Genomic DNA, 16,403 nt, shown 5'->3' on the forward strand with positions numbered 1-16,403 from the left:
CCCCAGCCCCCCACTTTAAAACTATTATAACTTCGTACCGGAAGTGGTACAAACGAAAATTTTTGCGGTACATTCCGGCACAAACGTAGCACACACTATTGGCATAGGTTTTGTATCGAAATTCCAAGTTTGGAGGCTGCCGTTTCTCCAGCCCCCCCACTTTGAAACCCTTATAACTTCGTACCGGAAGTGGTACAAACGAAAATTTTTGTCCGGCACAAACGTACCACAAACGATTGGCATAGTTTTTGTTTCGAAATTCCAAGTTTGAAGGCTGCCGTTTCTCCAGCCCCCCACTTTAAAACCTTATAACTTCATACCGGAAGTGGTACAAACAAAATATTTAGATGTACATTCCGGCACAAACGTAGCACAAACGATTGCCATAGGTTTTGTTTCGAAATTCCAAGTTTGGAGGGTGCCGTTTCTCCAGCCCCTCACTTTAAAACCCTTATAACTTCTTACCGGAAGTGGTACATACGAAAACTTTTGCGGTACATTCCGGCACAAACGTAGCACAAACAATTGGCATAGGTTTTGTTTCGAAATTCCAAGGTAGGAGTTTCCGTTTCTCCAGCCACCCACTTTAAAACCCTTATAACTTCGTACCGAAAGTGGCACAAACGAAAATTTTTGAGGTACATTCCGGCACTAACGATTGGCATAGGTTTTGTTTTGAAATTTTTAGGTGGGGGGCTGCCGTTTCCCCAGCCCCCACATTTAAATCCTTATAACTTCGTACCGGAAGTGGTACAAACGAAAATTTTTGCGGTACATTCAGGCACAAACCTAGCACAAACGATTGGCATAGGTTTTGTTCCGAAATTCCAAGTTTGCAGGCTGCCGCTTCTCCAGCCCCCCACTTTGAAATTCTTATAACTTCGTACCGGAAGTGGTACAAACGAAAATTTTTGCGGTACATTCAGCCACAAACGTAGCAGAAACGATTGCCATAGTTTTTGTTTCGAAATTTCAAGTTTGGAGGCTGCCGTTTCTCCAGCCCCCCACTTTAAAACCCTTATAACTTCGTACCGGAAGTGGTACAAACGAAAATTTTTGCGGTACATTCCCGCACAAACGTAGCACACACTATTGGCATAGGTTTTGTTTCGAAATTCCAAGGTTGGAGGCTGCCGTTTCTCCAGCCCCCCCCCCCCACTTTGAAACCCTTATAACTTCGTACCGGAAATGGTACAAACGAAAATTTTTGTCCGGCACAAACGTAGCACAAACGATTGGCATAGTTTTTGTTACGAAATTCCAAGTTTGAAGGCTGCCGTTTCTCCAGCCCCCCACTTTAAAACCTTATAACTTCATACCGGAAGTGGTACAGTACAAACGAAAATTTTTGCGGTACATTCAGGCACAAACCTAGCACAAACGATTGACATAAATTTTGCTTCGAAATTCTTAGGTGGGGAGGCTGCCGTTTCCCCAGCCCGCCACTTCAAAACCCTTACAATTTCGTACCGGAAGTGGTACAACCGAAAATTTTTGCGGTACATTCCGGCACAAACGTAGCACAAACGATTGGCATAGGTTTTGTTTTGAAATTTCTAGGTGGGGGGCTGCCGTTTCCCCAGCCCCCCACTTTAAAACCCTTATAACTTCGTACCGGAAGTGGTACAAACGAAAATTTTTGCGGTACATTCCGGCACAAAAGTAGCACAAACGATTGGCATAGGTTTTGTTTTGAAATTCCTAGGTTGGAGGCTGCCGTTTCCCTAGCCCCCCACTTCCAAACCCTTATAAGTTCGTACCGGAAGTGGTACAGACAAAACTTTTTGCGGTACATTCCGGCACAAACGATTGCCATAGGTTTTGTTTCAAAATTCCAAGTTTTGAGGCTTCCGTTTCTCCAGCCCCCCCACTTTGAAACCCTTATAACTTCGTACCGGAAGTGGTACAAACGAAAATTTTTGCGGTACATTCCGGCACAAACGTAGCACAAACGATTGCCATAGGTTTTGTTTCGAAATTCCAAGTTTGGAGGCTGCCGTTTCTCCAGCCCCCCCACTTTAAAACCCTTATAACTTCGTGCCGGAAGTGGTACAAACGAAAATTTTTGCGGTACATTCCGGCACAAACGTAGCACAAACGATTGGCATAGGTTTTGTTTTGAAATTCCTAGGTGGGGGGGCTGCCGTTTCCCCAGCCCCCACTTTAAAACCCTTATAACTTCGTACCGGAAGTGGTATTTTACAAACGAAAATTTTTGCGGTACATTCCGGCACAAACGTAGCACAAACGATTGGCAAAGGTTTCGTTTCGAAATTCCAAGGTGGGGGGGCTGCCGTTTCCCTAGCCCCCCACTTTAAAACTATTATAACTTAGTACCGGAAGTGGTACAAACGAAAATTTTTGCGGTACATTCCGGCACAAACGTATGCCATAGTTTTTGTTTCGAAATTCCAAGTTTTGAGGCAGCCGTTTCTCCAGCCCCCCCCACTTTAAAACCCTTATAACTTCGTACCGGAAGTGGTACAAACGAAAATTTTTACGGTACATTCCTGCACAAACGTAGCACAAACGATTGCCATAGGTTTTGTTTCAAAATTCCAAGTTTTGAGGCTTCCGTTTCTCCAGCCCCCCCCACTTTGAAACCCTTATAACTTGGTACCGGAAGTGGTACAAACGAAAATTTTTGCGGTACATTCCGGCACAAACGTAGCACAAACGATTGCCATAGGTTTTGTTTCGAAATTCCAAGTTTGGAGGCTGCCGTTTCTCCGGCCCCCCCACTTTAAAACCCTTATAACTTCGTGCCGGAAGTGGTACAAACGAAAATTTTTGCGGTACATTCCGGCACAAACGTATGCCATAGTTTTTGTTTCGAAATTCCAAGTTTTGAGGCAGCCGTTTCTCCAGCCCCCCCCCCACTTTAAAACCCTTATAACTTCGTACCGGAAGTGGTACAAACGAAAATTTTTACGGTACATTCCTGCACAAACGTAGCACAAACGATTGCCATAGGTTTTGTTTCAAAATTCCAAGTTTTGAGGCTTCCGTTTCTCCAGCCCCCCCACTTTGAAACCCTTATAACTTGGTACCGGAAGTGGTACAAACGAAAATTTTTGCGGTACATTCCGGCACAAACGTAGCACAAACGATTGCCATAGGTTTTGTTTCGAAATTCCAAGTTTGGAGGCTGCCGTTTCTCCGGCCCCCCCACTCTAAAACCCTTATAACTTCGTGCCGGAAGTGGTACAAACGAAAATTTTTGCGGTACATTCCGGCACAAACGTAGCACAAACGATTGGCATAGGTTTTGTTTTGAAATTCCTAGGTGGGGGGCTGCCGTTTCCCCAGCCCCCACTTTAAAACCCTTATAACTTCGTACCGGAAGTGGTACAAACGAAAATTTTTGCGTTACATTCCGGCACAAACTTAGCACAAACGATTGGCAAAGGTTTCGTTTCGAAATTCCAAGGTGGGGGGGCTGCCGTTTCCCCAGCCCCCCACTTTAAAACTATTATAACTTCGTACCGGAAGTGGTACAAACGAAAATTTTTGCGGTACATTCCGGCACAAACGTAGCACAAACGATTGGCATAGGTTTTGTTTCGAAACTCCAAGGTGGGGGGCTGGCGAAATGCACCTTTGAGTTACATAAGTCGTAGCTGCAAATAGATTCTACAAAAAAGGAAAACAGTTTCTCGCCCTATCTTGTATGTGCAGTAGCCCCCATACATCTATGGATATGATTTAATATATATGCAGTAGGGTATGCCTATCTTAAGATGGTCCCATTAACTGTGGGTTTCTCACAATACAAATGAGTCTATTATAGCTCTGGTATAAGCTTAATTCATATACTGAAATTTGTCATGTTTATTATCTATATGGCTTGTTTACCTTCTTGATTTGGCTTAATTAATATCAGCTTTTGTAGATCAAAATTGAGAATACATTTATTGTAATTTGGAAATAGTGTTATAAAATCACATATGTACGATTTTGTTAAATGACCTGCCATTCTTTCCGGAAACACCATAATTCAGTCGCTATGGAACTTTTATAGTTATTTGTCAAACATGACATGTGGTTTTCTCAGGCCTCTTTTGAAAATAATTTAATACCATTCAATGAGTTCTTCAGAAATAAAATAAAACAAATTATAGTCGAACGGTGAATGTATTAATATCTCTCAGTGAAGTTCTCTAAATTTTTGCTTGTTACTTAAAGATGTATATGGTCTGGCGTTGTCAGGGTGGTACACGACACTCATTCTGTTGACAAATTCCGGTCGTTCCTTTTGAATTGCTAAGTGCATTCGTGCTAATTGTCGACAGTGTAGGTTCCAAGTCTAACGTTCATCCCCCGGCAGCAGCTGGTGATGCATAATGTCTTTGCAATCCCAGTGAGACGCACAGCATAACCCTCATAGGTGTCAATGTGGACTTTGCAATAGATTGTGGAGCTTCTTTTTCATATATTCTTGTTGTAGGTTATCTACTTTTCATTACTAGTGATCAACCATTTCAGAAAATGGCTCGGGTTCGTTATGTTTAAATAAAGATTTGCCCGGTCGAGTAAATGTTTTTGAGTGCGATTATATGGCACCCATACATTGACCTTCTTTTTGTAGTCAGCTTTCTCCAAATGGTTCAACACTGTTTAGCGATAGATTTTTAAATTGTTGTTGATGTCATGGCTGCTTATTGCCAATTTTGCTCAAATTTGAAAACAATGTAATCCACTTCTGCTGTGATTGGTCGCTTAACGTCTTTGAAATCAAAATTTCCAGCATGAAAGCAACTGAACCATATTTTGGCTGTTGCTGTTCATAACGTATTTTGCTCATAAACAACACAAATTTCTTCATGGACTTGTGCAACATTTGTGTCTTTATCGAAATAAAATTGTAAAATGAAGCACAGTTTTGCAAGAAGTTCACTCATCCTCACGGTGCAATACCTTACTCTGATAAGATTTCTAACATTTTTGCACACCTACTAGCTTCAACTGTCAGCTGTCGAATGATATTAAGCCTCACTAGCTGCAACTTACATACCCTGAGGTTAGTGAAACCAACACCATCTCGTACGCAAAAGGCTCACTACTTTCCAAACTATCTTTATTAACTCAGAATTATTCACAAAATTTCTTATTACTACTTTATAGGTAGAACATTTTTATAGAATCAACGATTAACATAGACAAATTCTGTATAACGGAATTGGCTATTTTAAAAAGTGCGATTTTATGTAATACCTATGTAAATAAATAAATCATAGGTTCCAGTATAGCTAATGAAGTATTCACGGAGTTTTCAAAACTTTTATGGTGAAGTGCTCACCCCTGGTGCATAGGTTCCCTAGTCTGATCCCAACTCACGAAAGTGGACTATGTGGTGGAAAAACACCGCTTGTATGGGGTTTTTCAGGGTGAGGAGAATTGCAGACCTTTTAAATGTAACTTATCATGTTCTTCATCTTGCAACCCGCTAAAAAAATTCAAACTACCGAGACGTAAGTACCTTAGTGCTGCACTGAATACACCAGCGACAAACAACCCAGGAAATCCAGGAGTATCGGACATTGTTTCCATGACAAAGAGTGGTACCAACTGATCAGTGGTCGAGATTCTCTGAAAAATATATCAATGAATAGTCATTGTAGTTAAGTGTATGATGAATTAAAATAAACCTATTTATGAATTTCAGTCTGATAAGCTTTAATTTTATACTGTAAGAAAACATTAAAGATAACCCTATATTCTATCAAATGCAGGCCACTAGACTGGGAGGGGCTAGAGTGGGCAGTTCTCTCCCTAAATTACTTGCCCCCATTAAAACAGAATATTATAGAGAATTTAAAAATTAATTCAAAACTAGATTTTATGGTAACACTGGGTGTATGCTAACCAAAAAGGATTCCCCTTCATCCCCCTTATATACTTTCCCCTTATATAGGTATACAGACGAAGCGTCAAGAACATTTTTGCACGACTGTGGTAACCAAAATATAACTCGTGATGTCAATATATTTACGGAATAGATTACATTTTGTTGCTAGTTAACATGGAACATTGAAAGTTTTCACAACTGATTTGAACATTTCTATTGTTTTATGCGTTATAAACATATGGTGAATTAATATTTTACTTGTACTTACAAATGGCTATTTTATTAGTTAAAGCAAAACAAAAGTTGATTCGAGCTGGGATCGAATCTTCACTCTGCCACGCCCTCACTTGAAAATTTAACGCGTCGTATTACATATGCGGCAAGTTGGAAACTTTAAGACGCTTTTCTCCACTATTTCTGGCTGTTTCACTCCCCCAGTTTGTAACATTAACACTTTAAATGTGCACTACTACCTCGCAAAAGATGGCCCCAAAGTTTGTTTACCAAAGTCTGCTTTCTCTTTCTCAGTGATAGAGCGTTCATCTCTATTACATGTGGTTTTCACAGGAATGTGCGAGTACTTCTCAATCGTGTTCATTCCCAGCTCTGGATCGCGCACGCTGCTAATGGAGTCCACTTTATTTGCCAGACCAAAGACTATATGAATTCTTTTTTCAAAGTTCGTTAAATACAGCGTTTAAGTACCAGCATTGCCCTCATTCAGGAAATAACGTATGTACTATAGGACATTGTAGCAGGCATGCTAAATGAAGTGTGGGATTAATTTGATCAATGTGTGGATGCATGTAACACAGAATGCACACATTGAACGATTGTAATTAACAAAGGAGAATTAATTTTCGCTCTAGACGATGTCCATTGTCTCTTATATGGATAAGAAACTTATTAACTTTTATAACCGCATTATTCTTTTGCTAAGATCTTCCAAGGAAATGCTGATGGCTCTTTTAATTAAGAGTACTATAAAGATTTCAAAGAGACAATACGAAACATAACATTAGCATTTGTAGTTCTAAATAAAGATGCAAATACAATATCTCAAACATAAGTTAGGAGTGGAAATATATTTTAAATGTGATTGGATGTATACAAAATATGAAGTAGTTTCTCTTGTATCATTAAGAAACAAATAATTACCTGAGCTGATAAAGGATCGCATCCTCGATATTTTGCGAATATAACTATGCCTTGGTAAAATAAAATAGCTAATAAAATCACAAGTCCAAAGCTGTTTATCCATATTGCTCTGAAATAAGATCAATAAATAAATTTTACATTATTAGCATTTAGAAAAAAAGGAAGTCCAAAGATTATATATATACCAATTGATAGATATCGTGAACTTAAGTACATGATACGGGCTAGTGTATATCCTCATGCGTAGGTTTTGAGAATGTAGAAGAAAAAAAGTAGTGTTTCTGTCGTTAATAGGTATGACGGTATGACAGTTGATACTTGATATTCTGTTGGAATAGATTATATATTTATGAACTGTATATAAATAATATACACTGATAGTAGCAAATTGTGTATTGATATCTTCCAACAGTGACACACATATTTCTAACAGTGACAAACATAGCGTAGTAGTAACGCTTATATCATTGACACTATTAACACATATCCTTAACGGTGACCTGCATACTACTTATAAATTAAATATATAGTATGTATATAAATAAAATAATAAATATTATTATTGTTATTATTATTTACTTTTCAAAATTAGTTTCGTACTTTATTTTATGATATAATAATCATGAGAGTGACTTACTTTCGTGCATCCTTTAATGTAGGTACTGTTAAATATTTCTGAATTTGAGCTTGGTTAGCAGCTTGTAATGATAGCCAAAATAACGTTCCTCCTACAACGACTGTCCAGAATGAATGGCGAATAGTTGGATCTGGATTCATGCTGTAGAGAAATGTAGAAAACCAACATTATTATAGCTTATTTTTGAGAAATGTCTGTATACTTTATTATTATTATTATTATTATTATTATTATTATTATTATTATTATTTATATGTTAATAAGGGTGCCTGTGAACAAGAAACTCTAGATCCAAATTGAAATGACCATATTTGTGACTCTTAATCTCTTGAGACACCCAACCAATCTCGATCAAATTTTTGACGTAGATGCAGTTCTGACCTGGGAGTATTTTTAGCTATTCACTTTGACGGTAGAACTTAGGGGAGGGGGAAGAGGGGGAAATTATAAAAAAATAAATAAAACTTAATAACTCTTGAACCAAACGACCAATCTCAACCAAATTTTCAACATAGATGACGTTCGTGCCTGGGATGGATTTTACCATTTCACTTTGACGGAACAACGTAGGAGATGGGGAGGAGAGGGAGATATACAAAAATCAATAAATATAAAAATAAAAGTGACCATGTTCGTGAGTTAATAACTCTTGAACCACCCGATCGATCTCAATCAAATTTTCAACACAGATGAAGTTCGAACCTGGGAAGTTTTTTTATTATTTCATTTTGATAGTAGAACTTTGATAGTAGAGAGGAGGAGAGCAGGGTAAATATATGAAAATGAATAAAACTTAATAACTCTTGAACTACCAGACTGATCTCGATCAAACTTTCAACATAGATAAGGTTCGGAACTGGGATGTTTTCAACGTTTTACTTTGACGGCATAATGTAGGGGAGGGGAAGGGGGGACATATATGTAAAAATATAAAAAATAAAAGTGACTGTCTTTGTGACTTCATCACGCTTAAACCACCGAACCTATTTTAATGAAATTATCAACATGGATGAGGTTCGGACCTAGATTATGCAAGACGCAGCAAAACTTTAAATATAATGAAGTGAAACTGTTTAGTTTGTTACCTGTATATGTACGCAATTTGGAAAACAAGCAGTTTACCAAGCACATTAGTAATATGTTAATAGGTAATTGTATATATAATATTACAGAATTTAAGGAATGCATTTGTAATTTATAAAATTGATGTCAACTGGTAAAAGAAAATGTGGTTCAAGTTCCGTAGACGGCACACATCCTCATAGGAATCAAAACATAGTAGTAGTACTCAACTGAACCTAATCCTTTCCTAATCTACTAATATTATTGGTGTTGCTACTACAGAACTTCACACGAATTTGAGAGATATAATAATAGGTGTAACTCTAAAATAATGGTAATAATGGGCTTTTGCTTATTGCTGTGTTGTAGTGCCATTTAGGGATGCGCACGAGACGAGTCGAGACAGGATTTTCCTGACGAATCCGAGTCGAGACACGCCTCTTTCAATAGAGAAATATACATTTTTCGAGTCGAGACATCACTTTTACAGCACATTTCCGAGACGAGACAGCCACAAATCTTGTCTCGTGCGCATCCCTAGTGCCATTAGTGTAAATATGATGCATAAATTGCAAATTATATTACTTAAGAGTAATAGTTTAATTAGTTATTATCTGTCAGTTAGTAGTAGAGTAAGAGTAATAGTTTTTTTCCATTTCAATATTTTCTTCACAATTTATGTACAGTAGAACCTCTCTAATCCGTCACCTTGGGGACTGGGGTTATGGTCGGAACGCAAAAAAGATCAGAAAACATAGAAAAATGCGGATTAAAATAAACAACCTCTGAACTCAAAAATGACTATTGTTCTCTACAGTAAAAACAAACGAACAATAAGCACTAAAAACTGCACAGTACAGTACAGAAAACACGCACAACGAAAGAAACGATAAAAGAAATGATGGAGCAGTGAAGCGGATATGTGGTAACAGCAAGTAAAGAACAATGCCGCGGAGGCAGTAAACGACAATGGGCCTTGTGAGTCACCGACGAGTCGGGACAAGTTCTGCTAGAGCACGGTCGGTTCAACCGGAGTGCGGATCAGCCGAGGGCGGACGAGAAGGGTTCTACTGTAATATTCTTGACGAAGTCTACTGCAACTATATTTTTAATGACTAACAAAGCATTCTATTCTATTCTATTATTTTAATTTGGGAAGTCCTTATAAATGATTGTATTACAGAAACAAACAAAAATATTATTATATTTTAATCAGAGAAGTTACTAACGGCTCCAAGTTTTCAGTTTTCAATTCTGGTTTTAATTACACTGATTTTATTTCCAGTAACATTTTAAAGGCTGAAAGCACCTTGTTTCCAAATGACGCTCACAAAATACTTCATCACGTGGGTTAAAAATTAACGGAACTATTGCCCTCTATAATCGATGAACATTCTGCATTACAATTGCTACAAAACAGAAATTAGAATAGTTTTCGTAATTTTAAGAGTATAAAACGCCAAACTACAAAATCACAAACTAAGAACATTGACCGATTCATTGTACAAGGGAAAATCTTAAAGTCTTTGGACCTACTGATTTCAAACCAGTGGCGTAAGTAAGAGCTTGAGAGTTCTCCGCAAACAATGTGGAGTTGGGCCCCCTTCTCCATGTTTCTATTGAGAAGACAATATGAAGCATTGTCCAATTATTGCAACTTCCAAAGATGACTTATTGATTCTACAACAACTTGTAAAATTCATTACTATAGATCGGAAACCACCAATGTACAGTGATTTAAATAGTCCTACCTACATGAGTCATTCAATTCCAAACTAGTCTTTGTTCATTTTCAGCAAATCCTGAAAAAAGTAAAAAAAAAAAAAAACATATAGGATCTGCATGTTTTATAGAACTGGGAATCACTTGAATATGTGAATCACCTCAACACCCTCAAATATTTCCATTTACACAAAACATATCGACCCCATAGTGTAATTTTCGGTTTTCCGGGATTTGGTGTTGGACACGAATCAATTTGGAATTAAATAACTCAAACACAGAAAACGTTTATTTTGTTCATTCAAATATGAAAAATAGAAATAGTTAATGTAAGAAAATAGCGATGCGTGCTGGATATGAACACTTATCGATGTTGTAACAGTTCAGACATACACAGTTCTGCATAACTTTTGGTTATAACTTGCTTCTTAATACAGAACTCTTCTGAATACCGAATAGTTTCATACTGTACTTGATTATAAGAAATCAAGCTTCATAAACGTAATTTCTTGTGAGAGAAAAAGAAACGTAGAACATAGACACCTATACCAGAATGTCAGAATCATTAGAAGCATTAAACGTTCTTATACGATTTCTTGAAATCAACAAACATTTTTAAAATTATTTTTCATTTAAGGAAACCTGACCTTTCTACTGCAGCTGAAAAAAAATGGCCAATCTAGTAATGTTTTCACACGTATATTTTTCAAATCGCGGTTTGATGGTTAGAAATCTGTTCATCACACCGTCCAAGTCCAGCTTCAGACACGCTTCACTTTTAATACTTAGCAATGCTAGCTAGCAAACTTCATATACGCTGAGTCATAGTATACTTTTAAAATTTGTTTATTAATTTCAATTTTGAAAAAGACCTCTCTGCAGTTGCTGATTATTTTTCTATTACAAGTAAAGTTAAATACAGCTAAAGCGAAGTACTTAAGTCAGGCAAACTACAGCACTTGTTAAGTAGGCGTTTCCCACAAACAGTAATCGTGCGAGACATCTCACTGATACAAGTTCTGTTCTTTTAATTTATCCACTCATAAATTTCTAAACCAGAGTAGTTCATGCATCAGCAAAATTACTATTACTTCAAGTAATGCTCAACTCAATTCATTTTTTACGATTAAGGGGTCTCCTAATGGCTGGGGATCCCCCGCTTTGCAGGCTGTCCAGGATATCGTAATTTGTGCCACTGTTACAAACCATAAACGAAAAACTATATATATATATATATATACAACATTATACGCACTTTTGTATATTTTTCTACGTATTCAAATATGTAGAGGTACTTGTCCTACCATAGTTTCTCTATACCCGCTGCGTAGAAAGCAATCGGCTGATCACAAAACCAACAACGAACAACGTTCTGCGCTTTGGTGTCGATCGTGAACCTCTGTCCTGCCTGAAACTTCTTCAATGAATCAAAAAGTTAGTAATTAATGGGTGCAAGGTCGGGACTGTAAGAGGAATGCTCCATAATCTCCCACTCCTAAAAGTGAAGAGGGAAGTTTTGGTTTGTTCGCGAAATACGTTTTTGCGTTGTTATCGAGGAAAAGTACATCTTTAATATCACGAATACCTGACGTCCATTTTCAAACTCCTAACACTACCACTGCACACTTTGTATTGTTAAACTCTTGCGCCTATACAACAGCTCCATTCTCTGTGTATATCTGTGGCTGTGTTCCTTGCACAATAAAAAACGATGCTTATACGAACTTGACGTCCTGAGCACTCTGGTTATCTTTGGCAACCGATAAAAGCACTGTGCGGTGGAAGAAATCGGAAGTTAAACTGGGGCTATTCCGAGAAAAGCCTACCGTATCGCTCGTATATCTCGATTTTTTAAAATGTAAATCTATTACACGCTCGAAAAAGAGTAGGCGCAAAGTCATTTCAATTTTCCCTCGTACCTTCTGTAATTTATTTGATTATATTCAATTACATTATTTATGACAACACTATCCAAAGAAATTATTACTTGAAAAACTCTATTCTACCAGTTTCCTCGCAGGCCTCCCAAGCTGCTGCTGCGCCACCAACTTGAATGGACCCTCGAATAATTATAGTAAGTTGTGAACTTAGCATAATTATGGCTTGAAGAGTATCTGCCCATATGACTGCTTTGATGCCACCCTGGAAATACAGCAATGAAAAGAGTTGAGTTGAGTTGAACTAAGTTGATTTTAGCATCCTTTACAGCAGCGATGCTACGGGACCTACTGATTAACGTGCAATCTGAACCACATGAGCTCACTCCGGGAAAACAAATAAAAACTTTTTAAAGGATCAGGATTTGGAGTTATATACAATATATTTTTACCTTTTCCTATTAACTAATATAGATAATGAGCTTCCATAGGACCAATAAGACTTCAATCGATAGATATATATTTCAATCACTATAAATTACTAAGTTACTTAGTTCCATAGGGGTATATACGGAGTGTGTCTGTTCACACTGTAATAAAATGGTTTGATCCTTTTTTCTTCAATTGTCATGTATTCTAAAATTTTTTTATCATTACTTCATTGAAATTATCATTTTATCTGGTTTTTAATACACCTACAACCCAATAAAATGAGCACATAAGAAAGAGAATACACTAATATGTCTATAAAATGTACAATATTTGTTTTTCTCTGCGTAGTTTTCCGATACTTTTCGACGAAAATGGACGAATTTGGTGATTTTTACATCATTGGAGGGTATTTTTCCATATTTCTAGCTAAAACGTAACCAGATTCTGGTTCTTTTTCCAGAAATTCATCGCACGAATAGTGTAATATTTACCCAAAAAATCATTAAAAATGAATTCTTAAGAAACATAGTTCGTTTTTATGAAATCTTAGAAAACAGTTTTTTGACGGCCTAAAAAACGAAAATGATATATTTAATTAAAAAACAAAGGATCATTTTTTATTTAAAACTAGCAGCGTTCACCCCGCTTCGCTGCGGTCACCCCGGAACGCAATAAACGTTGTTACTTAGATAATTTTTACTTTTTCGCTTTCAAAGGATATGATAAAAACCATAGAAGATTGCAGTAAATGTTAACATTATATCGCCTATCATTTATGTTAACCCGCCCCGCTTCGCTGCGGTCACCCCGGAACGCAATAAACTTTGTTACTTAGATAATTTTTACTTTTTCGCTTTCAAGTGATATGATAAAAACCATAGTAGATTGCAGTAAATGTTAACATTATATCGCCTGTCATTTATGTTAACCCGCCGAGTGACACGGTCATGCGGGTTGCATATAAATACGTTTATTTTTACCTATGATGAACTAACAAAGGATTTGTACGTTATGGACACTTGAATGGTCAATTATCTCAAGACACTGGTAATTAAAAATTAAAGTGATATGATAAAAACCATCTAGGGTCCAAATCCTAATAACCCCCCAAAAATGAAAGAAATTGGTTCAGCCGTATTAGCGTGATGAGGGAACAAAGGATTTGTGCGTTCTCTTTTATATATATAGACTACCTTCCATATGTCTGAAGTGTCTAACAAAGAATGGAACCTTTTACTTACTGACAAATGGGTTACAATGCCACAGACCAAAAGTTTTTCCATGTTGCAGGTTAGAAAAAAGTTTACATGATGCCTACGACTTTAGTTTTTTTTTTTTTTTAGGTAAGGGATTAGGTTTGGGAGATTTCTTTAATCATCTATTTTGTTTATTTCAGTATACTTGGTTTCATATCAAACAAACTAACCCCAGCCATTAGAGGGTTACGCCCTCTCTTTGGCATAGGTTTCCATACATGTTGATGGTGCTAGTACAGGTACAATAGATGGTCTAAGTGCAATGCAAAATAACAATAGATTGAGAAAAGAAAAAACGACGTAAAATTAGTCTTGAAAAACAAAACACTATAATGTAGTGCAAGATATCATACTAATGGTGCAAATATACAAATATAGTTAAAGGATAAATGTAACTAGGTATATGATATATATATAAGCAGGTATGATAATGATATGAAGTGCAATTGACATCACAAACACATTGGGGAACATTAGTTGAGACACATGAGCGTTAGATCTTCTGTCTCGGGGCGACTCGAGACTGATGTAAGACGTGATGATAGCCCAATGTTAGTGATGAGTGAGAAACATGTGCTAAATGGAAAAATATGAGGTATATGATCTCTGATGACATAAATATCAAATATTGCTCTCTCTGCGGCGTCCAAATTTGTTGTCTTAACATATAGTGTGGTGAGTATGTTGAGCGGTGAGTGCTGGTATCGATACGGAGAATCCGTAAGAGCATCAAGTCTTAAAGTGTCCAGATAGAGTGGATGAGCATTCGTAATGCGTGACTGAATGTATCTTGTCCGGAGTGTAGCAAGATGGTCGAAAATGGCTGGAAAGTCGATGTGTTCGTAGGTCATGTAATTTGGATATGGCAAGCGAATCCGATATGCCAGGCGAATAACATGGCGTTCCATAACTGCTAACTTCTCGTAGAGTTTAGGTGAAGCGTGACACCAGGCAATGCGACCAAAAGTGAGAAGAGGTCGGAGAAAAACTTTGTATGTCTTTAGTAAGACATCCGCACTTAGTCCCCAAGTTGTGCCCGTAAGGCGGCGTAGAAGATTCAATCTAGTAGATGCTTTTTGCGCCAGTTTTTGAAAGTGAGGTTTCCAGGTGGGTTTGGTATCGAATACCACACCCAGATACGTAGCAGAGGCGCTTGGTCGAAGAAAATGCCCGTCAACTGATATAGTAAGATTAGCAGGATTTCGGCGTACTTTAGTTCTACGCTTAGGTGGAAGAAATACAAGAGCTTGCGTTTTCTCTGAATTGACAGTTAATTTCCACTTCCTGCACCAGATGAGAAAATTATCGAGTGTCAGTTGTAGGCTTCTACTGATCTGATATATAGTTTTCCCAAGCGATAAAAATGCTGTGTCGTCAGCATATTGGAAAACATAGACATTAGGCGGTGGTCGAGGCATATCTGAGGCATATAAGATATATAATAATGGACTAAGTGCAGATCCCTGAGGTACGTCTGTGTGCGGAAAAATAGGTCTAGATAGGACATTTCATAGGATATTGAAAGATACGCTATTCGATTACTTAAAAAAGAGTAAATGAGACGAATGTAGCAAGTTGGTAAACGGAGTGATTGTAGTTTCCGCAGCAAGCCATAGTGCCATACTTTATCAAAAGCTTTTTCTAGGTCCATAAGGACTAAACACGATGGAAAGGCTTTATTGTATTGACTGGTGAGAACAGTCGTGAGACGTAGCAGTTGATCGCTAATAGAAAAGGCAGGCCTAAAACCTGCTTGATGTGTTGGTAACAGATCGTGTTCTTTAAGATGAATATGTAGTCTGTTGACGAGAATTTTTTCAAATAGCTTACTGAAGACAGAAGTTAACTGAATGGGCCTGTAAGAACTAACATCATGAATGGGCTTGTGCGGTTTATGAAACATGCAGACTTTTGAGACTTTCCAATGTAACGGATAATATCCAGTGCTGAGAATGAAATTATAAATAGAAATTAATAAAGAAATAAAGAGAGGCGGGGATTCTTTTAGCATCCTATAAGAGATGCCATCTATTCCTGGAGCTGTGTTTCGTTTTCGTCGGAGAGCGCAGTGTAATTCGGGAGCAGTAATTGATCTGGTAAGAGGCTGATTTAAGTCGATTTGATGTGTTACAGAGGGTTGTAGAGCAGGTACACTGGAAATATCAACACGTTCGCTCTGACATGGAGACTCAGTTGGAGTGAATACTGCTTGTAGTTGATCTGCAAAAGCATTTGCTTTGTCTGTGTCTGAAAGTAGTGGAACACTATTGAGATGGAGTGGATATGATGTAACAGTATTCTTTCCTGTTAATTGATGGAGTTTCTTCCAGTAGCGGGTAGGATGTGCTTCGTCTCTCAACTTATTGCAAGCACTAATCCAATGTCTCCGTTTATATGCAATGAGATAGTTT

General features: G+C 37.5%; 1 protein-coding gene across 5 annotated transcripts in view; it reads right to left on the reverse strand.

The window, feature by feature from the left end:
• Positions 1-16,403, reverse strand: part of LOC145668710 (sodium-coupled monocarboxylate transporter 1-like) — a 136,310-nt gene that overhangs the window by 26,202 nt on the left and 93,705 nt on the right. For 4 of the 5 annotated variants that reach the window (XM_081736810.1, XM_081736811.1, XM_081736812.1 and 1 more), the window contains 4 exons: positions 12,415-12,569; positions 7,644-7,784; positions 7,007-7,115; positions 5,480-5,589 (listed from right to left, as the gene is read on the reverse strand). In XM_081736810.1, coding sequence (XP_081592936.1) covers positions 5,480-5,589; positions 7,007-7,115; positions 7,644-7,784; positions 12,415-12,569 — 515 coding nt within the window. The remainder of the gene's footprint in view (positions 1-5,479; positions 5,590-7,006; positions 7,116-7,643; positions 7,785-12,414; positions 12,570-16,403) is intronic. The other variant, XM_081736813.1, reaches the window with a different exon arrangement.

Source organism: Thermobia domestica, chromosome 13 (genome assembly GCF_964235325.1).
Source record: "Thermobia domestica chromosome 13, izTheDome1.hap1.1, whole genome shotgun sequence".
NCBI lineage: Eukaryota > Metazoa > Arthropoda > Insecta > Zygentoma > Lepismatidae > Thermobia > Thermobia domestica.